This window comes from Balaenoptera borealis (assembly GCF_965194805.1).
Source record: "Balaenoptera borealis genome assembly, chromosome: 3".
NCBI classification, from domain to species: domain Eukaryota; kingdom Metazoa; phylum Chordata; class Mammalia; order Artiodactyla; family Balaenopteridae; genus Balaenoptera; species Balaenoptera borealis.
Genome location: NC_138866.1, coordinates 84,442,269 through 84,467,450, shown reverse-complemented (window position 1 = coordinate 84,467,450; position 25,182 = coordinate 84,442,269). Strand labels below are relative to the sequence as shown.

The window sequence follows — 25,182 nt, the reverse complement described above, 5'->3', positions numbered from 1 at the left end:
CGCCGCCGCTGATTCATGTTCTTCTCGGAGCCGCCGCCTCCTCCCCGGCCCGCCCGCCGGCAGCCGGAGCTCGTACCGCCCCCCCGCGGAGCCCCGGGCGGCTCGCTCCGAGCGCCAACCCTGCCGCTGCCGGCCCGGCCTCCGGCCGACCTCTCCTCGCAGACCTCCGCAGCCCCGGCCGGCACCCCCTGCCCCAGCTACACCAAGGCCGGATCCGAGGATCTGGCTCGGTCCCCTGCACGGGCACCCCAGCCGCGCCCCTCCTTTCCCTAAGGACTCCAGCATCTTTTCAAACCCAACACTCCAGATCCTTCCCTCCAAACCTTGCTAGAAGCCTCTACCACACCCCAACTTTTGTCCAGACTGATCAGAGAACCCAGCACCCTCCTCTCAACACAGAAAGTATCCCCTAGATACTCCCAACCATGAGGCCCCCTGAAATTATCGTGACTGAATGCTCCCGCCACAGGATATACTAGCACACCTTCCTGCCTCTTTCATGAGCCTTTCGCCCAAATTCCCCATCTTCATACTCCATTTTCCACCCCTTTATCTCCAAGACCTTGGGCCTTGGATCTTGAGTTTTCTGAGATCTTGGTAATCCTCAGGTTTTATCTGCTATCCCCACTGCTACACTACATAGGTCAAAGCCCAATGGCCCATATCTTTTGGGGCTGTCATCCTCCCTAGTTGCTTCCTCTGCTTCTCGCCTCCATGCCCCAGGATGTGGTGTGAACGTTGGCTGTGTCTTCACAATATCCAATAAACATTAGCTATTATTAGTAGACCACCTTGCACACAGTAGGCACACCATAAGTAAGTAGACAGATGCCTGTTAAATGAATGAATAATTGCCTCAGAGCTTGGCCTGCCCCACAACCAGTAATCAAGGGGATTGCCGTGCCCACAGACATCCTGTCAGGCAGAGAAAGAGCTAGTTCCAAATCCAGTCTACCAAATGTTCCCCTCCTCTTTCCCTTGCCTTTACTGTCCCCAGGAGCCTACTCCAAAGGGCCCTTCCCAGAAGTCCTGGTTGGGGAGGAGGGACAAGCCACTCAGTGCCCCCTCCAACCCACCTTCCACTTCCCTGCAGCCTCATTGGATCTTTTCAGGGATTCTCCTTTTGAGCAGCAGGGGCCTGCCTCTTCCTCTTGGCCCCATCAGTGCTTGTTTATTAATTATGCTAATGATAACAACAGTAGCAGTGCGGGGCGGCAGCCTCAGACCCAGCTGGGGGTGCCCCCAGGCGGCATCACAGGGAGAAGCGCTGTCAGAGTTGGATGGCAGGGGCCTGAGCCTCCGTTTCACTGAGAGCTCAGGCAATTTTCTGAGGCGCTGTGGGTCAGCTTCAGGACTCTTTCCTAAAGGAAAAGCCTTGCTCCATTCCAGAATCCACAGCGTCTGAGCTCAGGCTGAGTCGGATCAGGGCAGGCAGACAACAGTCTGGGGCTGAAGCCAGATTCACCGGGGCCATGGCTACTGCGGCAGTGCGGCTGCTGCAGCCCTGAACTTGAGCACTTGTCATTTCTCAAGGTCCTCTCCCCCACCTCTCCTCTCTGGAGGGGACTTCAAGTTTCCAGTGAAAGGAAATTGTTGACTCTGGCTAACACTGGAAAGACCCCTCCTAGAAGGTGTTGAACCCAGAGTCCAAACCCAGCGTTTCACTTCCTTTTCACCCCTTATCCCAACCCTCCCCCCCAAACCCATTTCCTGAACTCTGATGAGAATCCCAGCCAAAGGACCATCCTTTGCTACCAGGCAAAATGGGCTTCTGGAACATATCATGAATACCTCTGCATTCTCCACTCACAACCTTGACAAACTTCCTACCTCAGCTGCAGGGCTGAGGCACATCACTCTCACCCTGGAGCAGCATATTGTCCATGTGGGGCCTGGCACCCTGAGTGCCTGCCTCCTCAACCCCTGCTTCTGAACCCCTCTCGATTCTTAGTATTTCTAGTTGCAGGGTAGAGAGGACTGTGGGGTCCTGGTCTTCTGACTTTCCAGCTCCTACACAGAGTGCTTGCCTTCCTGAGCCCTCACAACCCACTCTTCTTACCCATCTCCCCCGTCTTTCTCTCTCTCTCTGGGCACAGTAAAGGAACATACTTTAAGGGTATGAGAGCAGGTGTGATTTTGTGGAAGAGGTGTGTAGGTGGGTGAGAGGGTGTGCATTGTGATGTATGAGGGAGGGTGTGCATTTGTGCAAACTCTAAATGTGACTGACGCTTTGTGGGTGGATGGGGAGAAGATGTGTGTGTGTGTGACTGGAGGAGGTTGGCTGCCTTTGCAAATACATGCCTGCAAAAATCTCCCTTCCTTTTGTAAATGCATTGCTTGGAAGGAAACTAATCGAATCAACAGGAAATGTATTTGACCTAATGTATGAGCAGATGTCCTAGGAGTTCCTGTCCTCAGAACAGAAGCAGAGCCAGTTATGATCTATCCCAGGGGAGAGGAAGGGCCAGCAGCAGCCCCTTATTGTGGGTGGAGCTAGGTTGGGCCTTGGCATCACCCTACTCGTGTGAAATAAGTATTTGCCCACTCTCTGCCTTTTATAATCCACGACTGTCCAAGGAGGCCAAGGAGCCAGAGAAGACAAAGACAAAACTGGAAATAAGAACCACCTGCCCATAGCAGCAGAACACCTTGATGGCAACTTCCAGCAGTCTCAGGAAGTAGCTGCTTCAGCTTTCTCAGAGTTAGGACTCCACCTCCTGTCCCCACCTCAGGGAGTGGTGGGGAACCAACGTGAGTTATGGGGTCATGGCAGTCTCACTGGCCCTGTGACCAAGGCTATATTCTTTCCCAACTACTGGTTAAAGAGGTAAGAGTTGGGAAGTTCCCTTTAAGGAATGGGGCAGACCACAGACTGTGTTCCTCATCACCTTAGAGAATGCAGGGAATCTGTGACTTTGGGGCTTGGAGCAAAACTACGTTACAGGTGTGATGTCAGGGGTGCTGGGGACTATTGCTGTACCTGCCAAACACCCCTTGCCTGAAATCCCTAAGCCAGAAACAATGTCACTCCTTGCCCAGTTGATGATGAAGCAGAAAGTAAGTTCCTAGGAAAGACCACACTCTGAAAGGGGGATTTTCAAATGATCAGGTTTTTCCCCAAAAGCAGATTTAGGAAGTAGGAAGAGAGCAATAAGCTTGGGGTTTCTGAAACAGCAGATGGGTCCAAACGTGTGGAAGAAAAACAGTTGTCCTCTTCAAAATTTCACCTAGGGATGGCCCTGAGAGAAAAAAATGTATCTGTGTGTGAATGCCACATATCTGGCTGTCTGTGGTGCTCTTTTTGACCCACTTTAATAGCAACATGGCAATTTAGGCTACTTTCTAAACACTTTTTTATTATGGAATATTTTAAACATACACACAAGTAGACAGAAGAGTATAATGACTCCCAAATGTACCCATCATTCTGCTTCAATGACTATCTTAGCCAGTTATGTTGTATTATCCCCCATTTTTTTTTTTGTTCTTTTGCTGGAGTTTTTAAAAGCAAATCTTAGCCATATAATTAATTTCAGCTGTAAATATTACACTGTGTATCTGTAACAGACTTAAAAAAACTCATCCATATATAGATTCAGATGGTTACATACAGAAATAATTAGATATGTGTATGTATGACAGTATACACATATATTTCCTTTGTCAGCTGAGGAGGGCCAAAAACCAAGACACCCCAGTAGCAATGAGTATACCTAGCACCCAAATCTTGGTTTCTAATACCATTTTCCAATAAAAAGAACCAAGGGTCCTTGGAGAAATGGTTGATTCTAGGACCGGAGGTCCAGTGGTTAGGACTCCTTGCTCTCACTGCCAAGGCCCTGGGTTCAGTCTCTGGCGGGGGAACCAAAATCCCACAAGCCATGTGGTGTGGCCAAAAAAAAACCACACACACACAGAAAATGATGGGGTTTATCAAAGGGTCAAATATAAATATATATGAGTGAATAAGTTATAATTTATTAATAATTAAAAAGTATATTATAAATTAATAAGTTAATTCATGGAGAGCATAGACAAATCTCCCATGCAGAATTACAAATAATTTATGTAGATACTCCAGCCTCAAGGAGGAGGAGGACCTGGAACTTCCCTGGTGGTCCAGTGGTTAAGACTCCACACTCCCAATGCAGGGGGCCCGGGTTCAATCCCTGGTCAGGGAACTAGATCCCGCATGCTGCAACAAAGATCCCACGTGCTGCAACTAAGACTCGGTGCAGCCAAATAAATAAATATTAAAAAAAAAAAAAAGGAGGGGGAGGACCTAAAACCCATAACCCCAGTCTAATCATGAGAAACTCATCAGACAAATCCCAATGGAGGGACATTCTACAAAATACCCTACCAGTACTACTCTAAACTGTCCAAGCCATCAAAATAAAAAAAGTCTACGAAGCTATCACAGCCAAAGGAGCCTAGGGAGTAATGATAACTAAATGTAATGTGGTATGCTGGATGGAACAGGAAAAGGAACTTAGGGAAAATTTGAGGAAATCTGAAAAAAGTATGGAGTTTAGTAGTAACAGTATGTCAATATTGGTTTTTCAATTCCAACAAATGTACCATATTAATGTTAGATGCTAATAACAGGGGAAACTGTGTTTGGGGTAAATGGAAGCTTTCTTTCTTTGCAATTCTTCTGTAAATCTAAAATAAAGTTTATTTGGCACTTCCCTGGTGATGCAGTGGTTAAGAATCCTCCTGCCAATGCAGGAAACAGGGGTTCGAGCCCTGGTCTGGGAAGATCCCACATGCCACGGAGCAACAAAGCCCGTGCGCCACAACTACTGGGCCTGCGCTCTAGAGCCCATGAGCCGCGACTACTGAAGCCCGCGTGCCTAGAGCCCATGCTCCGCAACAAGAGAAGCCACCGCAGTGAGAAGCCCGCGCACCCCAATGAAGAGTAGCCCCGCTCGCCGCAACTAGAGAAAGCCCACACGCAGCAACGAAGGCCCAATGCAGCCAAAAATAAATAAATAAATTTTAAAAATAAAATAAAGTTTATTTTTCAAAAAGAACCACATCCATACCCAATACATTTTTTTTTTGGCTGCGCTGGGTCTTCGTTGCTGCGCGTAGGCTTTTCTCTAGTTGGGGCGAGAGGGGGCTACTCTTCGTTGTGGTGGGCGGGCTTCTCATTGCAGTGGCTTCTCTTGTTGCGGAGCATGGGCTCTAGGCACGCGGGCTTCAGTAGTCGCGGCTCATGGGCTCTAGAGCGCAGGCCCAGTAGTTGTGGCGCACAGGCTTTGTTGCTCCGTGGCATGTGGGATCTTCCCAGACCAGGGCTCGAATCCGTGTCCCCTGCATTGGCAGGCGGATTATTAACCGCTGCGCCACCAGGGAAGCCCCATTTTTTTAAAAAACACATTTTATTTATTTATTTATTTGGCCATGCCACTTGGCTTGCGGGATCTCAGTTCCCCAACCAGGGATTGAACCTGGGCAGTGACAGTGAAAGCACCGAATTCTAACCACTAGACCACCAGGGAACTCCCCATACACAATAAAATCTTTTAAAAATACTTAATATCATATAAAACTCAGTTTGTGTTCAGTTTTCCCAAACAGTCTCAAAAAACGTCATTTTATGAGTTTGTTTGAATCAGGATACAAACAAGGACCACATGTTTTAATTGATAATCTCTTAATGTAGTTAGAGATGATAGTTAGATCTAGATGCCTGACTAGATTCAGCTTCAATTTTTTGGCATGAAGGCTTCCTAGGACATGTTTTGTACTTTCAGTGGCATCCATCAGGGGGCACATTATGTCCAGTGGCCCCACTTTTAGTGATGTTAAGATTCATCAGTAGGTTAAAAAGTTGACCACCTGATCCATCCATACAAAGTTCTCATCAACCTTTTACCTAATAGCTTTATCAGTTATTGATGATTATTGTCTGGAGCGATTATTTGATTAGTGGTTGCAAACAGTGATTTTCTACATTCATTCTTCCTGCATTTTTGGATCCAATCTCCCTCCCTCATTCACCATAACTTCTGAACAGCCAGTACAATTTGGACCCCCAAGGTTGGCTAAATCCTAGTAGCTGAAATTTACTGCTGCACTTGAAACCAAGAGAACTAAAGAAGGACTCTGTAGAATACTTAGAAAGTTGTTAGAAATGCAAATTCTTGGGTCCTATTGGAGACCTACTGAATCAGAAACTCAGGTGAGGCCCAGAAATCTGGTTTAACAAGCCCTCCAGGTGTTTCTGATGCCTGCTAAAGTTTAAGAACTCCTGGACTAACATTGGCTGCCCTAAGACGGCCTTCAATCAAGCAATGATTTACTAAGGTCCTATGTTCATGGCAATATGCTGGGTGCTGAGCATTACAGATGCAAAAAAGAAGGCTGATGCCCCCAAGGAACTCACAGTCTATACAAGGGAACAGGGTACATACTTATGAAAAGGTAACTGGAGTCAGTTGATAGTGGGCAGTATGTTCCCAACATGGCACACAAGTGGTGCAGATGGAAGATTCCAAGGAAAGTTCGGTGAGTAGGCCCAGCTGGCAAAAGTTTAGAGCTGATTCCAACCAGGCCTTAAAGGAAGAAAAAGACTGGGGTGGGATGGAAGGAAAAAGAGACATTGGCACGAACAAAGGCAGGATGCTCATGAAGTGAATCACCTTGCAGGCAATGAGGCTGTTTTCTCCTCTCCTCACTATCACCATTCCTGCAGTGTTTCTTTCCTTGGGCTTCACCTTTCCTTTTTCCTGGTTATTTTCTTGCTCGCCCATAATCACACTGGGGAGGTCACAGTCGAGTGTATGCAGGTTTCTATGTGCTGTCCCTTAGCTTGGGAGTGTAGGATGTGGTTATCCGGGCTGGTGAGTGCGGAAGGGCGTCTGAGGAACCCTTTGCCTCTGTCACGGGTGTTGTATGTGTACAGAGTGTCCGCCCAGAGCTTACGCGTTACGGTGGGACGCGGCAAGCGTAATACCTTTAGGCTCACGAGTCCTGAACACCAAAAGGGCAAACCCCTCCCAAGAGTGGGCGGAGCCAGGACTTGAAGAGGCGGGGCCGGGCTGCGGGGCGGAAGCTCAGAACTGGTAGCGGCGGAAGCCCGGCCCCAGCGGGGCAAGATGGCGGCGTCCAGGTGGTCCTAGGCCAAGGAGGTGGCTGGGCTAGCGGGACGGACTACAGGAGATCCCGGCGGAGGGCTCTGGTACAGGGTATCCAGTTCTTTGTCGGAGTCGGCCCCAGTGTCTTTGATCTGGCCAGGAGCGGCCGCGGCCTCGTCGGTGCGGAGATCCTGGGCACGGCCCTCCATCCGCGGGCAGCATAGGCTGAGACTCCGTGATTTCTCTTTGTTGACGCGGGTGGCCCAGGAGCGCCCGCGACCGTAGAGCCTTAGGGGCCGTTGTGGGGCCCGACAGAATATAAGTCTTGAAATGCTTTGGTGAAATTTATTCCTAAGTATTTTATTCTTTTCGATGCTATTGTAAATAGAATTGTTTTCTTAATTTCGTTTTCTGATTGTTCTTTAATAGTGTATAGAAATACAAATGATTTTTATATATTGATCTTTTATAGCCCAAGGTTTTTAATAATTTGAATACTTTTCGGCCAGGCATGTTCCCACCAGTTTGATACCGAATCACCACTCCCCGGTATGACACATTTATCCTCCTGGCTCCTAATGACATTTTCCTTAGGTCCCCTATGGTTGTTCCTGAAAGTTTTTATCATCCACAGATTGTAAACAATCTAAGGTGGCAGTAAATATTGTTGCTGGGCTATTGACATCAGGGAGAGCTAAGTAAGGAGGGAATGGCAATAAGGTATGAATGAGGAGGAATGAGTCCACCGAACCCAGGGAAAAGGAGCCTTTTCTGACGCACAAAAACGAGAATCAGGGTTCAGTTGCAGAGGGCCCATCATCTTTACTGCTTCTAGGGGTGAATGAGACTGAATTCCCTACACTGAAGCAGTGCTGGAAAGAGTCCCACTAGGGAGGCAGCTGGAGTGTCAAGATGCTGTCGAGACCAAAGCCAGGGGAGTCCGAGGTGGACCTGCTGCACTTCCAGAGTCAGTTTCTTGCAGCTGGTGCAGCCCCAGCAGTACAACTGGTGAAGAAAGGAAGTAGGAGTGGTGGTGATGCGAACCCGGACCGGCCTCCGCTGCAGGATCATCGGGATGTGGTGACGCTGGACAGTGAGTGGCTGTGGGTATGAGGTTGAAAAGGAGAGCGGTACAGCTTCAGGGTCTCTCCCTCTTCCTGATGTGGATGGGTTCCCCGTCATTATTTCAGTACTGTGTAACCTCTGTTGCTGCAGCCCCACTTTACATATGAAGAAACAGAGGCTCAAAGAAGTTAAATACCTTGCCCAAGTTGACACAGCTTGAGCCAGCGCTGCACAGCAGCTGCCTTTCTTTCTTCGGCTTTCCCCTAGCCCTCAGTCTCTTCCTGGGAAGATATGAGTAACCTCACATCTGGGTTTTTTTCTTTCTCAGATCTCCCAGATTTGCCCCCAGCTTTGGTTCCTGCTCCCCCAAAGAGAGCCAGGCCCAGCCCCGGCCATCCCCTGCCTGAACATGAGGACCCTGAAGAGAGGCTGAACAGGCATGATAAGCACATCACTGCTGTCTTGACTAAGATTATTGTGCGTCTCACCCTGGTTGAGTGGGGCAAGGCATCCAAGGGCAGAAAGGATGTTGAGTGTGGGTGGGGAGGCTTACTGAGCAGAGAGTGATTCAGAAAGATGGGACTTTATCCCCCTACAGTCAGGTTGGGGGCTGGTTTAGAATCACTGTGACTTAAGAAGCAAGATGGGTTCATGACTCCCTAGGGTGAGGTTCTAGTCATATAGAACTGAGGCTAGTAGGATAGGGTCCAGCCTGGGGAAATCTCTGTATCTTCACTGCTTTGTACTTTGTTGCTGCAGGAACGAGATACAAGTTCAGTGGCTGTGAATCTGCCTGTGCCCTGTGGCGTTGCTTTCCCTCCTGTATTCCATCGCTCACAGGGGAGACAGGTAGGCAGAGGTGACCTCAGATGGTGTTTAGGGGAGGACAGTCATGTGAGCATCATAGTGCATATTCCCCAGGTAGATAATCTTAATAATGATAAGCGATTCCATTGTTAAAACAGCACCACACTAAGCACTTTATATGCATTACTTCATTTAATCCTTATAACAGCCATGTAATATAGGTATCATTATCTCTATTTTTCAGATAAGGAAACTGATAACTTTTGCAACACCACACATCTAATAGATAGAAGAGCCAGAAATCCAACCCAAGTCTGTCATACTTCAAAACCTATGCTTCTATAGAGCCCTGCTTTTTCTGAGGACTAGGGTTGTGACCCTTGGAGATTAAGCAAGTCTCTTGTATCTCTTTGTTCCAGTGACCTTGGTATAAAGAGGTTGAGAAGAGAATGGGGTAATGAGCATCAGTCACCTGGGTTTTCTTTTTGCCCCATAGGGGAAGCCAGCAACATCTGGTAAGAGAAGTATCTTTGCCCAGGAAATTGCAGCAAGGAGAGCATCTGAAGCCAAGGTCGCACCGGTTGGAGAAGTTGCATCTACCTTGGACCCACCAGAGGGTGAGCAGGGTTTGAAGAGGTTTGGGCTCAGCCTTTTTGTAATACACATTTGTAGAGTCATCTTTGGATATACATCTTCCCTGCCTCAAATCTGAAGTGCATTTGAGCCATCTAAAGAGGAGCCATCCCATATCTCCACTTAGAGTATTGAGTATGGGCAGCTTGGGTCCATATCTGGGTCTTAGGTGCAGGGAGAAGGCAGGTCATTACGTGACTGTAGGAGAAAGGAAGGGGATAGAAGTGTCTGGTAGAGACTGTAAAATAAAGATGTAGGCCAAGATTCTTTTAATGATGCAAATTACTAGCAGAAGAACTGGGGGCAGGCCCCTGGAGGCAGACGGCTGCCTAGACATCCAAGAGAAGAGTCAGAAAGTGGGATGTTTCTGAGGGAAACTTCTAAGTCCAAGGGGAAAAATGAGTAGAGAGGTCATCACCCCAACCCAGCCCCAGGGTGCCCTGGAGTCCTGTGCCAAACCCAGGGGCATCTGCACTCTGTGCCTGGGAAAACTCTGAGGCTTCCATCTGTCTCCAGAGCTAATGGGATTAGAGAAGAGGGACAGAAGGCCCAGTTGGGGTGAGGCAATGAAACTGATTGTATCCTTCTTCCAGGTGCTGCAGCCTGTGAGGCACTCACACCTAGGGAGCAGGGCAGCCAGCTTCCATGGAACAGCTACAGCTTCCAGGGACCCCATCTGGTTACAGGGAAGGGGCTCAAGAGCCAGGAGGCTGAGCAGGAAGCCCAGACCATCCATGAGGAGAACGTAGCGAGACTGCAAGCCATGGCTCCGGAGGAGATCCTGCAGGAACAGCAGCGGTTACTGGCTCAGCTTGGTACGGGTACCAGCCTTTCCTGCCAAGACTGGGCTAGGAAGGGACTGTCATTTATTGAGGAAGGCTCACTGTGAGTGCCAGGCAGAGTACTTTAACGCATTTCATTTTGTCCTCAAACTGTTCCTGTGAGGTCAGTGGTACTAGCCTCATTTATTTATGAAAAGATAAAAACAAAAATAAAAAAAACTGAGGCTCAAAACTTTAAGAAATTCTCCCTCAGGTCACACAGCCTGGTACCACATCCTGTTAATGAACACCAATGAGATATAAACCCAGGTCTACTTGGTCTCATGGGCTGTGTTCTTAACCATTATACCATGTATCCTGTACTACTGTAGTGTAGTATACACTGTATTTTGGCTGTACTCTAGTACAACTACAGGGTACTCTATTATGTGATGCTGTGCTATACTACACCTCCCTCCTAGTTTCTGTTCACCAAAACAGTAGTGCCAAGTCAATCTGTTCCAAACTATGTATCTAGCACTTATATAGAGCATACAATATATTAGTTTTGGGTTTTTTGTTTTTTGTTTTTTTTTTTTGCTGCTCTGGGTCTTCATTGTTGCACACAGGCGTTCTCTAGTTGCAGCGAGTGGGTGCACCACTCTTTGTTGTGGTGCGCGGGCTTCTCATTGCAGAGCATGGGCTCTAGGTGCGCAGGCTTCAGTAGTTGTGGCACACGGGCTCAGTAGTTGTGGCTCGCGGGCTCTAGAGCACAGGCTCAGTAGTTGTGGCGCACGGGCTTAGTTGCTCCATGGCATGTGGGATCTTCCCAGACCAGGGCTTGAACCTGTGTCCCCTGTGTTGGCAGGTAGATTTTTAACCACTGCGCCACCAGGGAAGTCCCCATATATTAGGTTTTTAGTGAACATTTGTGCATAAATAAATAAATAAAATAGTTGAAAGTGAGAAACTATTCCCCTAAATGCCTTCTTTTTGGCCCTCGTCAACATTGATTCATTTATTCCACAACCACTTACTTTGGGCCTCTGACCTGAAGCCAAGCACAGGGATGGGCAGACTGGCCTGGACCAGGGGACTGTGAAGAGTGGAAGGGATAGGTGGGCAGGCAGGTCCCAGTGACAGATATGGGTCTTCGAGGCTGCAAGAGAGCCCAGGGGACTCAGGCCAGGGCTGGGAAGTGGCTTGTCTTAGCCTTGGCACCCACAGACAGGCAGTATTAAGCAGATTTCAGGTGTATAGAGGCTGGGGAGGATCTGCCCCTACCCGTTCTCCCCTACATGCTCTCTTCTAGATCCCAGCTTGGTTGCCTTCTTGAGATCTCACAGCCACACCTGTGAGCAGGCAGAAGAGAAGGCCACAGGGGAGCAGAGCCCAGGAGGTCACTCTGCTGAGGTCACTGGAGAGGTGCCCATCATGCCAACTTCTGCCAGTGAGCCCAGGCAGGAAGATGAGCTGGAGCCAGGAGCCCCAGGTTTGGAGGAGGAGGGGACTTCTGGGGAACAAAAGTAGAGGAAAGTATTCCTTCTCCTAGGCCTGGCAGATGGGAAGAGAGAGAATCTTCTCTGTCCTTGAAGGTCTAACGTTAATCTTCATTATTGGCTTGAAATCAGTCTTCATTTGCTGATGCTTATATCTTCCTGCACGTGCTTCCTGTTTTCCTGTCCTGTTACTGCTCCTTCTCCCCCTTCCCTGGTAAGAGACAGCACAACGTGATGGCTGAATGGCCCCCTCCCCCTCCAGACCATCTGCCCCCTGCCTTTGCAGTAGCTGCCCCAGCTCTGGCTCCATCCATCCCACAGTTCTTACTGCCTCTGCTCTCAGTGTTGGGGGGATAATGGCAGGGTGGTGGGAGAGGAAGGGTCTGACGCAGGTCTTGTGAACATGCCAGACCTGAAGCAGAGAGGCCAGTGGGAGCACTCATCTTCCAGGAACTGGATGATTTTATTAGTGATTAACGAAAGAAGAATTGAATTAGGAGAGCCAGGAACCTCCTGCCCCTGGATGAGCTCTAGGCCAGTTGAGCATGTTGGATGGGGGTTGGGTGGGGTGAGGAAGGAGGAGGATATTGCAGGTGTGTGTTTCTGTATCTTGCTCTGCTGAGGTATAGCTGCCCCCTCCTCACTGTCCCCACTCCCCTGCTCCTTTAGAAGGTCGGTACTAGAGAGTGGAGAACTGTGGTTTCCCTGCTGTATGTGGTTCTCCCTTCCTCCTCTGCTTCCTCTCTCTTCTCTTCCTTATCTCCTCCGCTTCCTCTTCCCTCTCCCAACAAATCTTTGGGGTCAGAAAGGGGCTAGAGCCCAGGACGGGGTGTGTTCTGCCATATCAGGCATTCCAGCCCCTGGGCCGTGCCATTAGTCATAGCTGAAGGCAGAGGCTGCCAGACCCTTGGGCAGAGGTGGATGTGGCAGCTTCTGGATGATGGCTGGGACCCCAGTGGATCAGTGAGCTGAGCCCCTTAGGGAATACTACTCTGCTTCCATCTCCCCAGCTCTGGCACTGCCCGTGACCCCCCAGAAAGAATGGCTGCACATGGACACTGTTGAGCTGGAGAAGCTCCATTGGACCCAAGACCTGCCTCCACTCCGACGGCAGCAGACTCAGGAGGTGAGGAGGGCCAGCTGGCCTACAAGGGCAAGGTGGGGTGACAGTGAGTGGGGCTGCTGTCTTGCACCCAGAACTTAGGCTTTTCTCTTCCCCCAAGCTGGAGAAACATCTCTCCTAGTGCTCACCCCCCTCCTCCTGCCTGGCCTCTAAAGGCCAGAGGAGCCCCACTTCTGGTCAGAGGTAGAGTCAGGCCCTACGTCCTGAGAGGCCTGGGATTACAGGTGAGGAATGGGTGTGGGGAAGTTGCTGGTGCCCCCAGCCCATAGTTCTCGTTCTGTACCCATTAGAGGATGCAGGCCCGATTCAGTCTTCAGGGAGAGCTGCTGGCCCCCAGCGTGGACCTTCCCACCCATCGGGGCCTGCACCACCATGGAGAGGAGGCGGAGGTGAGGCATGGGGTCCAGGGAGTACTGGGCAGCTCTCAGCAAGTGCTTTTAACATCCATGTGGAGAAGGACCGCTGCTCAGCTGCCTTGGCCCTTCTGTGCGCCCTATTCCCGTTCACGGCCTTGCTGCCTTTTCAGTTTTTTGTTTTTTTTTTAATATTTATGTATTAGTTTATTTGTTTGGCTGCACCGGGTCTTCCTTGTGGCATGCGGGATCTTCATTGCCGCATGGGGGATCTAGTTCCCTGACCAGGGATCGAACCCCGGGCCCCCTGCATTGGGAGCGCAGAGTCTTAACCACTGGACCATCAGGGAAGTCCCTGTCCTTTCAGTTGTTAGGCTTGAAATCTTTCTCCTTGTTCCCTCACATTCCAGTCAGTCACCAGAACTTGCCAATTCTGTTTGTCACCTCCCCGCAGTGCTTCCTCGATCAGAGCCTTGATCCCTCTGGTCTGTTCAGTCGCCATGTTCTGCTCACTCCGTCATGCCATACGCTCGCTCCCCCACGGGGCTGCCGTAGTGATTTCCCCTGGCCCAGCTCAGGCTGTCCCTTGCCTCAGAAGGTTTCCTAGCTCAGGGAATTCTCCCAGAATAAGGTCTTGGCTCCTCAGCACGACAGAACAGCCTTCCACCATCTGTCCCTGCTGACCCCACAGCTCTGCGTCCCTCACTTCTGCTGCACATTCTGTTGCCTCCTCCCCACGTACCCGCTGTGCTCAAGGACCTCCAGGGCTCAGTTCCTGAAGCCCGCTCCAGGGAACGCCTTTCCCCTCTGCGCCATGCCAGGCCATCAGAGCTCTACCCACCCACTGAGACCACATCACTTTTCCAGGTGCCCCTTCTCTCTCTCTCCTGTTCTCTGGTTGCAAATTAAACACCGATTACTACATTCCTCCCAAACTGCCTTATGCTATGGTTACTTGTGCGCCAGTCTTGCTTCCTTTACCAGTTTGAGGCTCCACGGAGAGCAGAGGCAAGAGACATCACTTACTTTTCTTTGTCTTCACCTTGACACCTGACTCAGTGCATGGCAGATAGGGGTTGCCACGTATTTGTTGGTGGGTGCTGCCCTGTGTCTTGGCTCCTTCTGACTTCTTGTCCCTGTTCCAGAGAGCAGGGTACTCCCTTCAGGAGCTGTTCCACCTGACGCGCAGCCAGGTGTCCCAGCAGAGAGCACTAGCGCTGCATGTGTTGGCCCAGGTCATCGGCAGGGTGAGTGGACTGTTGGCCTCGTCCTGCCCGCCCCCCTCCCCTTAGGCTTTCCCATCTCCTGCCTGTTTCACTCTGACTCACTGGCCCATACACCAGCTGTCTGTGGGTCACACTGAGAACAGGACAAACCCAGGATCCTAGCTGGACAAGTGAAGGGTTTAGGACAGAGACTCTGTAACTTCAGCGTATTCAGCAAGGTTTTATCCTCCTGCCCTCAAGGCCCAGGCTGGCGAGTTTGGGGACCGGCTAGTGGGCAATGTCTTGCGCCTCCTTTTGGATGCTGGTTTCCTCTTCCTGCTGCGCTTCTCTCTGGATGACAGAGTGGATGGGGTCATCGCAGCTGCTGTCCGGGCTCTTCGGGCTCTGCTGGTGGCTCCTGGAGATGAGGTACAACAGGCATAGGAATGAGGCTTCGAGGCATTAGGGTCCCTACGCCTCCTGCTGGGCCTGCCCTCGTTGATGAGGCTTTGCCAGGCAGGGCACAGAATGGGGTGGCTGTGTCACCGCCTTCTAAAGGCCCCAAAGCCTAGGAGCCTTGCCTCTCTGTCCTTTGTGCGTGGCTTTTGCCCTCTACTTCTGGACCCGCTTTCTGGCCTGATCCCTCTTCCTCTTCCCACCTTCACACTCTTTCCTCTGGCAGGAGCTCCTCGATAGCACCTTCTCTTGGTACCATGGAGCTTTGGTGTTCCCTCTGATGCCCAGCCAGGAGGACAAGGAGGACGAGGATGAGGATGAAGGGCCCCCAGCAGAAAAGGCAAAAAGGAAGAGCCCGGAGGAAGGAAACCGGCCTCCATCTGACCTGGCCCGACATGACGTCATCAAGGTAAAAGTGCTGGGGCAGCTGCACTGGTCCCATGACCTCCAGGGCCAGCACATGTTGGGCAGGAGGGGTCATCAAGGCCTGGGGCCCAGTTGCATTTGGTAGTGGGTTTGTGTCTCTGATCCTCAGGGGCTCCTGGCCACCAACCTGCTGCCTCGGCTACGCTACTTGCTGGAGGTGACCTGCCCAGGACCTTCTGTGGTCCTTGACATCCTGGCTGTGCTCATCCGCCTGGCCCGGCATTCCCTGGAGTCAGCCACAAGGGTGAGAAAGAGAAGGAGGCAGGGACTGGGCAAAGAGCCTAGCTAGGCCTGGTCTTGACCCTCAGCCTCCCTACCTCCCTTTTCCTCCTGGCCTGCACAGGTCCTAGAGTGCCCTCGGCTGATAGAGACTGTGATTCAAGAGTTCCTGCCCACCAGCTGGTCCCCTATGGGGGTGAGGCCTACCCTCAGTCTACACAGAGTGCCCTGTGCTCCTGCCATGAAACTTCTTCGTGTCCTGGCCTCGGCTGGTAGGAATATTGCTGCCCGGCTGGTAAGCAGAACACAGGGCAAGGGATGGGGGCTTGAGACGGGGCTGGGTTGGGGGCTAAGCATAGCCCCTGCACTCTGGGTGGCCCAGTCATGCCATCTTTCTCTTTGTATCTGTTCCAGTTGCCTAGAAATGGAACAGAAACCCTCAGGCAGGAACCTAGTCACCTGGAGCCTAGTGTATCCTGTAGGCCTGCTCTGCTTTCATTCTGTGAAGGGAAGGTTCCCTGTTCCCTGGACCCAGGCCAGAAGGGCCACATACAAATAGGCATAGCCAAGGTGCCCAGCAAGTGCTTGCTAAAAAGAAGGAGGGAAGGAGAGAGGAAGGGAGGGATGGATGAGATAGTTTCACCCTAGCCCAGAACTATGACCCTCTGGCACCAGAGGGGTCTCAGCAGGGATGAGTTGAGCCAGTTTCTGTAGTGAGAGAACCTGAGGCTTGGAACTTCGGGCTCCCAGCTGATCCTGATCCCCAGACTCTCTGCCCAACCCCAGCTGAGTGGCTTTGATCTCCGGAGTCGCCTGTGCCGCTTTGTAGCTGAGGCTCCCCAGGATCTGGCCTTGCCCCCAGAGGAAGCCGAGACACTGAGCACTGAGGCCTTCCGTCTGTGGGCCGTGGCAGCCTCCTACGGCCAGGGCGGTGACCTTTACAGGTGAGGAGAGACAAGGGTAGGCTCCCTCACAGACCCCTCCAGCTCTGCACTCTGGCCTTGCTCAAGGTTCAAGTTCGGAGGGAGGCTGAGTATGAGAAAGAGGTGATTCTGGGAGAAAGGAAGAAAACTTGGGAGTCAGTAGCCAGGGGAGAGTGGAACAAAGCTGGGTTAACCACATTCTGTGCACCCCAGCTTGGTATCTTGGTGAAATCAGATTTAAATTCCCTCTTGTGGTGGAAGCCTTGAGGGGCTACCTCCTTCCCTTCAGCCCCCAGCCTTCCTTCTTGAAACCTTCCCAGAGTCCCCAGCCCTGGGCCTCCCTCCTGCTCCTCCTCAGCCAGACCGCAGATGCCCGGGGCCGAGCCTTGCTTTGTGTCTTCTGTTTCCATCTCCCTTCTCACACTGAAGGGCGGTCCTTCTCCCCGCTTACCAGGGAGCTGTACCCTGTGCTGACGCGAGCCCTGCAGGCTGTGCCGAAGGAGCTCAGCAGCCCCTCCCCTCAGCCCCTGGCTCTGCAGAGGACAGCCTCACTGCTCACCGTCCTCACCCAGCTGACCCTAGCAGCTGGTAGCACCACCCCTGAGCCCAGAAGGTAGGCTCTAGCCCTGAGCTGCTGGCGGTGACGTCCTGTTGGGAGCTCTGGGACCGGTGGGAGTGCTCCTCCACAGGGAGAGGGTGGCCAGGGCTTAGAGGGGAGTCCAGGCAGCCAGATCCTCACTGTGGCCCCTTGTGGCTCTCCTGTAGTGACTCTGCTGAGGCCAGTCTGTCGGCCACTCCTTCCTCAGTCACTTGGACGCAGGTGTCTGGGCTCCAGCCTCTCGTGGAGCCTTGTCTAAGACAGACCTTGAAGTTGCTGCCCAGACCTGAGATGTGGAGTGCCCTTGGCCCAGTGCCCACTGCCTGCCTGCTCTTCCTGGACGCTTACTACCAGGCCTGGAGCCAGCAGGTGAGTGTTGCCTGCCTGCCTTCCACGCCGCCCTGGGTGCCCTGCCTTCACCTGAGCATTCCACCCTCGTTCTCCCTCTGTCTCCACCTCTCCGTACCTCCCTCCCCATTTCCACCTTTTCCCTCCTACCTTTCTTCCTCTTTCCACCTCCACGTCCAGTGGAGCTTCCAAGGAGTCGCGTTGATAGGGACCATAGAACCCCAAACAGCCGCTCAGCCTCCCTGGAGCCTTTATGCTCTCTCAAGACCCTAGACAGTGGGTGCCAGAGCAACCTCAGGGTCTTCTCTGCCTCTAGAAGGGGCAGAAGGCAGAAGCCTCTAAACACTGACTCTTGGCCACTTGGAGTCATGGGCTTGGCCTGGGTACACAGGGTCCAGGAGAAGGGGGGTCCTGGGCCATCAGCTCAGTGAGTGTCTTGGTCTTCCAGCCAGGCGTGTGCCCAGGGGATTGGCTTCAGGACACGGAGCGCCTGTCGGAGGAGCTGCTGTTGCCCCTGCTGAGCCAGCCCGCTCTGGGCAGACTGTGGGGTTCGCTGGGGTGTGTACTGCGTGCGGTTGTGGAGCCGGCGGTGGGGCGGGGAGGCGGCAGTTTCGCTCCTTGTGGGGTTCCTGCGCCTGGCTCCTTGGTCCATCCCAGCTGGAACCCCCCAGCCTGAGGGAAACCTGAATCCCTAGCAGGCAGCGACTGGGGGCTCCAGGGAACGTGGGCACTCTCCGCACGGCCACGTTTCCGCTAGCCTTGGTCGCAGACCAAGCAGCTGTTTCCAGCCCGGCACATGTCAGGCCAGAGCCCCCCTCAGTGTCTCCATTCTGCTTCCAGGTGCTGCTCCCCTCTCTGCAACCCACAGTCCTGTGCTCCGGCCCCTGAAGCTCTCTCCAGCCTCGTGTCACTGGGCTGCGCAGGAGGCCACCCTCCTCTCAGTCTGGCTGGCTCAGCCTCCCCCTTCCCATTCCTCACGGCCCTCCTCTCTCTTTTCAACACCCTGGGCTGGATCCACAAGGGGCTGTGTGGCCAGGTGAGCGCTGGGCGCCTGGTTAGGGGGGCAGGGGACCAAGATGGCAGGAGTCAGAAAGGGGAAGGGCGCCCCTTGGGGAAGAGAGGCCTCTTCTGCCAGCACCCATTTCTCTGAGTTTAGCTGGGGAAGGGGCAGCTGGGGAGCCCTAGAGGGCATCAAAGTCACCCTGTGAATCTGAAGCTTGCTTTTCCTCAGCTGGCTGCCGTATTGGCTGCCCCAGGACTGCAGAACTACTTCTTCCAATGTGTGGCTCTTGTGGCTGCTCCACACCTCACACCCTTCTCCGCGTGGGCCCTGCGCCATGAGTATCACCTGCAGTACCTGGCACTCGCCCTGGCCCAGAGAGCGGTGGGTGCCCCCAACCCCCATCCCTCTGTCCACTCCCCCCCCCCATTATCCCCATCCTGCTTCTCTGGAGCTTGTGCTGCTTCTGGCAGGCCATGCGGTTCTACTTGCCTGCAGACATGCCCAGGCCCTGTGCCCATCAGCATATATTCTCTTCCTCACTTCTCTTTGCTTTGTCCCCCCTCACCCCCTCTGCCTGCTCCTCCGCCTTCCCCCCTTTTCTGTCCACAGGCGACACTCCAGCCAGTGTCAGCCACCAGTGCTGCCCTCTATCACGGCATGGCCTTGGCCCTGCTGAGCCGGCTGCTGCCCGGAAGCGAGCACCTCGCCCATGAGCTACTGCTGAGCTGTGTGTTCCGGCTGGAGTTCCTCCCGTAAGTCCAGGGTTGGCGGCATCAACTGAGCCCTTTGAGAGGCTGCTGTGGTGGTTGACAGAGCAGCCCTGAATTTGGGGCCAGGAGACCTGGGTTTCATTCTCTTTCTTCCATGGATTACGCTTAACCTGTCTGAGTTTCCATTTCCTCATTAGTAAAGTGAGGATGAGGATAATATGCTAGAGTATTATTATGAGACTTCTGTGACTGTATGGCTGAAAAATGGTTATAAACTAGCTGTACGCTTATAATAGCTAACAGTTACCCAGTGCTTACTCCTTGTCCGGTACTCCCTTAACCGTTTGTCTCGATTTTAATTGTTTTACCGTACCATGAGATGTGTATTATTATCATTATTATCCCCACTTTACTCTGAGGAAAGTGAGGCACAGAGAAGTTCTGTAAACGTGCAACGAGGTAACTGGCTCTAGTGCCCGTCCTCTTAACTGCTATACACATCACATGGAAGGCTATTAGGGGAACAGGGAGGAGCAGGATTGGACCTAGGAGCCTCTGGGAAGCCCTGGAGAGCTGGCATGGACTTGTGGGTTCTAGCCCTCATTTTTGGCTTTTGGGTTCTGTTACAGGGAAAGAGCATCAGGGGGTCCGGAGGCAGCCGACTTCTCTGACCGGCTGTCCTTAGGGAGCGGCGGGGACCTTGGGTGTGGGCGAGGGACTCTGCTAGCTCAGGCCTGCCAGGACCTCCCCAGCACCCGCAGCTGCTACCTGACCCACTGCTCACTGGCCCGGGCCAGCCTGCTAGCCTCTCAAGCCCTGCACCGAGGGGCGCTCCAGCGAGTCCCAGCCCTGCTGCTCCCTGTGGCTAAGGAGCCCCTGCTGCCCACTGACTGGCCTTTCCTGCCATTGATTCAGCTCTACCACCGGGCCGCAGACAGCCCCTCGGGGCTCCCTCCTGCTGACACCGTGGGCACAGCCATGCGGGCCCTGCAGTGGGTGCTAGTCCTGGAGAGCTGGCGCCCCCAGGCCCTCCAGGCTGTGCCTCCTGCTGCCCGCCTGGCACGGCTCATGTGTGTGTTCTTGGTGGACAGTGAATTGTTCCGGGAGACCCCAATACAACGTCTGGTGGCAGCCCTCCTGGCCCGGCTCTGCCAGCCTGAAGTCCTACCAAACCTCAACCTGGATTGCCCACTTCCTGGCCTGACGTCTTTCCCGGATCTCTATGCCAACTTCCTGGAGCATTTTGAGGCTGTGTCTTTTGGGGACCACCTCTTTGGGGCTCTGGTTCTCCTCCCCCTGCAGCGTCGGTTCAGCGTCACCTTGCGCCTTGCCCTCTTTGGGGAGCACGTGGGAGCCTTGCGAGCTCTGGGCCTGCCTCTGACCCAGGTACTTTCTCAGCCCAGCAGGGCCCACCATGGGCATCCTGTCCTGGGCCTTGGAGGCAGTCCTGAGCCGCGGGGAGCTTTGGTGGGCCTCAGGTTCCTTATCTTACCTCTTGGAGGCTTTGAGGAGATTAAGAGAATACGTGAAAAGGGCTTACTGTGGTGTCTGGCATACAGTAGGTGTTCATTATTAAAAAGGCACGGCTCCTTGCTCATGAGGTGCTACAGCCTAGATAAGAGATGTACTAAAACCAACATAGTCCTCGGGTATTCAGATTCTAGGTGTTAAGTCAGGATTCAGAGAAGGGAAAGATCAAAGTGGGCTTCCCACGAGGAGAAGCCTTTGTGGAAGAAGTGGGGATTGATCTGGGCATGGAAAATTGGGTAGAATTTGGATTGTTAAGGAGAAAGATAGAATGTACCTAGTGGAACAGCATAAGCAAAAGCTCAGAGGCAGGAAGGAATATGACAGGATGGGAAGAGGAAGGAGTCTATGACAGATATCAGCTTGGGAACTTGTTGGAAACAAAGCTAATAAAGTCTTAGAGGGCCTCAGATATCAGGCTAAGGAGTTAAACTTGTAAGCTGTAAAGAGTTACTAATTTTTTTAAGATTTGTTTTTTTATTTTCATTATAACTTATTTTGGTAAGCTTGAAATATAAACATTTTAATATACGTATGTAAGATATAAATGTATATTTTGTATAAAAAACTAAAAAGAAAATATAAAATATTTTTAAGAATTAAAAAGAACGTTACAGGGAATTCCTTGGGGGTCCAGTGGTTAGGACTGCACGCTGTCACTGCCAAGGGCCCGGGTTCAATCCCTGGTCAGGGAACTAAGATCCCACATGCCACGTGGTGTGGCCAAAAAAAGAATAGATTAAGGGAAAAAAAAGAACTTTACAGTTATCCATAATCCCACTGCCCGGTAGTAATTATTTTGATTTACCTTTTTTTCGTCTTTTTTTTTTGGCTGCACCTCGCAGCATGTGGGATCTTAGTTCCCTGACCAGAGATCAAACCCATGCCCACTGCATTGGGAACACGAGTCCTAACCACTGGATCGCCAGGGAAGTCCCTGTGCATATATATTTTTATAAAATTGGGATCACTGCATAATGTTTTCTTCATTGAATGTTAGGTAGTAAGCATTTCTCACATCATTAAATAATCTAAGAAATCAATGTTTTTATTATTATATCATAATCCATCATGCAGGTGCGTCCCAGTTTATTTTATCAGAACCCCTTAGTGGGCATGAAAGTTGTTTCTGATTTTTTGCTATTTTAAGTAACACTGTGATAAACACCATTGGAAATAAACTCATAATCATTTCTGTGTGGAATTAAGAGTAATTTTTTTAGAAACAGAATTACTATTCCAAAGAACATAAACTTTTGAAAGGTTTGGTAATAGAATTGAGCAGCTGAACATCACATTTTGAAAGTTTTAAGTAGATTAAGCAAGTAGTAGTAGCAGTAGAAATTCACAGCTGCTTCTCAGTTCCCCAGTTTCCGCTGCTTTCGAGCTCTTTAGTCTTTAACCTTGATCCTTGTGATAGACAGGGATGGATGTCTGTCTAGGACCGGATCTCTGCCCTCATGATTTGTTTCATGTGACCATCAACCATCCACCCTGTTGTCCAGTGATACACATTCCACCCTGACCCTCAGCTTGTCTCATTTCCCCTGTCACAGTTGCCTGTGTCCCTGGAAAACTACACAGCGCCTCCTGAAGACAACCTGGCCCTCCTTCAGCTCTACTTCCGGGCTCTGGTTACTGGTGCGCTCCAATCACGCTGGTGCCCTGTGCTCTATGCTGTGGCCGTGGCTCATGTCAACAGCTTCATCTTCTGCCAGGACCCAAAGAGCTTGGTAAGTTACGTCCCCATCTCCAGAGGGAGGGAAGGAACCTGCAGTTGAACTGAGCCAGCTGGGGAGGAGGTGAGGGCCAGGCCAGGCGAGTGATAGGCCCGTGGCCTGGTGCCACCTCTCCGTCTTCTGCCTCTAGGATGAGGTAAAGGCTGCCCGCAGGAGCATGTTGCAGAAAACTTGGCTGCTGGCAGATGAGGTAGGGCAGGGCACATCTTGGAGGGTGGGAGAATGGAGGGTCTTGGGGAACAGAGATCTCAACAGGATCTCACTACCCACTTCATAAAGTGTCTTCCTTCTCTGCAGGGTCTTCGGCAGCACCTTCTCCACTATAAGCTTCCTAATTCTGCCCTTCCAGAGGGTTTTGAGCTGTATCCCCAGTTGCCCCCTCTGCGTCAGCAGTACCTCCAGAAACTGATCTCAGGGGTGCTCCAAAATGGGGTTTCAGAGACCTAGTATATATAGCTGCTGCAGAGGAAGAGATGGATACATTCTATTGGGGTTCACCAACAGATGCCTGGCCAGAGAGAAGGGCTTCATGTCCTAAGAGTGTGCAGGAAACAATAGAGCAGAAGGCTTGCCTTCCTAGGAGCAAGCTCTTTGAGCTTTTTTGGAGATTGGTGAGCCTACCCTTATGTCCTGATATCTGGAGCTCAGGATCTGGGGCTTCTGAGGGTCTGTGCTGGGAGTGAGGGGTGACCTAGCTATATACCGCTTCTTGGGGACAAGACAAACTAACTACACCTCTTCCTCTCCCCACCCCAGGCCAGGGTATATGAATACTGGAGCTGAGCACTGAAATAAAGAATTTTTTTATCTTCTGGGAATTTGATTTGGACTGATTTCAGATGTACTAGTTCAGGATTGGTATCGAGGAATGGGTTATCTCTGGGGGAAGCAGGACTACTGTGAGAGACATCGGGGGAGGAATCATGAATGGGAGGTGAAAACTGAGTCCACATCTGGGACAACAAAAATGTGGGTCCCAGTTCTGGAGTGAAGCCAGGCCAGGGCAGTGCTCTTGGGAATGGGGGGTGCTTCTAGAAGGACTCTCGGCAGTCCACTTGGAGTGTAGGTGTGCTAAATGAGGTTAGCATCTTGTCTCCTTATGGCCCCCTATTTCCATCAGCTGTGATCATGAGACAAGAAGAAGCCAAAAATCAGACTGGTGCAGTAGCTGTCTATCTTAAATCTGTTTGGGTTGCTATAACAGAATACCACAGGCTGGGTGGCTTTTGAACAACAGACATTTATTTCTCACAGTTCTAGAGACTGGGAAGTCCAAGATCAAGGTGCTGGCAGATTTGGTATCTGGTGAAGGCCTGCTTCCTGGTTCATAGGCAGCTCTCCCATGGCAGGAGAGGCAAGGGAGTTCTCTGGGGCCTCTTTTTATACGGGCGCTAATCCCATTTCACCCATGAAGATGGAACCCTCATGACTTAATCACTTCCCAAAGGCCCCACCTCCAAATACACTCAATGTGGGGATTCCGTTTCAATGTATGAATTTGGTGGTGGGACTGTGGCGGGGGCCGGGAGGGGAGGTGGAGTGAAAACGTTGTCTATAGTGCTGTTCTACAACACCCCTTCCACTGTGGACTTTATTGGTGATAGGCAAAGGCTGGGGAGGAGTGGATCAAAGCATAAACTCTGATTCATTGGTTTCTTTCTTTCTTTTGGTAGTTTCTAGGTTCTTTTGCCTGAATTCCAACACTAAGCTTTCTTACAGTGTCATTTGCTGTGTGGAATTACTTACCATCATTGTGTTTATAGGTCAGGGTGAGTGCAGTGTGCTGTCAGTAGGTAAAGAAACCACTCGCCATAAACGGAGCTGCTGAACACAGAATCATACAATACGCTTCACTCAGCAACTCCCGTATCTGCAAAACAGCAATAGCTCTCAAACTTATGTGCAAAAAATCACCTGGACAGTGAGTTAAAACAGATCACCGGGCCCTACCACCAGTGTTTCTGATTCAGTAGGTCTAGGGTGAAACCCAAGAATTTGCATTTAGCCAGTCCCCAGGTACTGCTGCCGTCCAGAACCAACCACACTTGGGGAACTATTGATTTACAGGGACCTTGCAAAGTAAATTCTGTGACCTCATAGTGAGACTTAAATAAGGCATGGGTACCAAACTTTTAAAAAAATCGCTGTTGTGTCTACACCCGGCACTCTACACTCAGAGACTTTACCAAGTAGCTAACTACTATAACTTCTTTTTTTCAGTGTTTTATATTAAGCAGGCCTCAGCCACTAAAATTGGTATTTTGAGCAAAAGAATGAGGAAGACACAAAACCACCTGACGGCTGTGTGGCCCTCTCAGTTGTCGGGTGCTTTGTGGTTTACGGAGAAACTTCCCTTCCTATGGTTTTGCAGGTGGTAGAGAAACTGTCTCAGAGCTGTTGTGATTTCTTCACCAAAACCAATTGACTAGGGATGCTAATACTAGCACTCTGGTCTTCTGACATCAAATCACCAAAATCACAGTAAGAAGTTGTGCACAGAGTTGACGCAGGCAACGGAATTGTACGAGGTGAACCCTGAGATCCTTCACATCCTGGGGTCTGAGGTGGGAGTGGCCAGGCCGGCTTTAGGACCCAGCGGTCTCCAGCTAGCGACTGGACACTCCTATAAGCGGCAGTCTGGGCTGAAGTCGCAAGGTCTGACTCTGCAACTCTGGCTGCAGTGGGCCAGTCCGCTCAGCCGG

The 25,182-nt window shown here is 51.4% G+C and overlaps 1 protein-coding gene across 5 annotated transcripts; it reads left to right on the top strand.

Annotated features, from left to right (window-relative positions):
* The first annotated feature begins 7,072 nt into the window (after positions 1 to 7,072).
* On the top strand, positions 7,073 to 23,298 carry RPAP1 (RNA polymerase II associated protein 1). Of its 5 annotated transcripts, none has more exons than XM_082387800.1 (25): positions 7,073 to 7,265; positions 7,921 to 8,178; positions 8,479 to 8,627; positions 8,910 to 8,999; positions 9,454 to 9,574; positions 10,184 to 10,405; positions 11,664 to 11,843; positions 12,861 to 12,976; positions 13,264 to 13,362; positions 14,472 to 14,573; positions 14,793 to 14,960; positions 15,214 to 15,396; positions 15,523 to 15,657; positions 15,757 to 15,927; positions 16,419 to 16,576; positions 17,010 to 17,168; positions 17,321 to 17,522; positions 17,950 to 18,059; positions 18,342 to 18,537; positions 18,733 to 18,885; positions 19,114 to 19,256; positions 19,844 to 20,600; positions 22,298 to 22,474; positions 22,611 to 22,670; positions 22,778 to 23,298. In XM_082387800.1, exons 2-25 carry the CDS (start codon positions 7,998 to 8,000, stop codon positions 22,925 to 22,927), a joined length of 4,182 nt encoding a protein of 1,393 aa, XP_082243926.1. In that variant the 5' UTR covers positions 7,073 to 7,265; positions 7,921 to 7,997; the 3' UTR covers positions 22,928 to 23,298. The 5 variants fall into 5 exon arrangements, with proteins under 5 accessions (XP_082243926.1, XP_082243925.1, XP_082243928.1 ...); XM_082387801.1 differs by having other exon boundaries at positions 7,074 to 7,189; XM_082387799.1 differs by having other exon boundaries at positions 7,073 to 8,178.
* Positions 23,299 to 25,182: the final 1,884 nt, after the last annotated feature.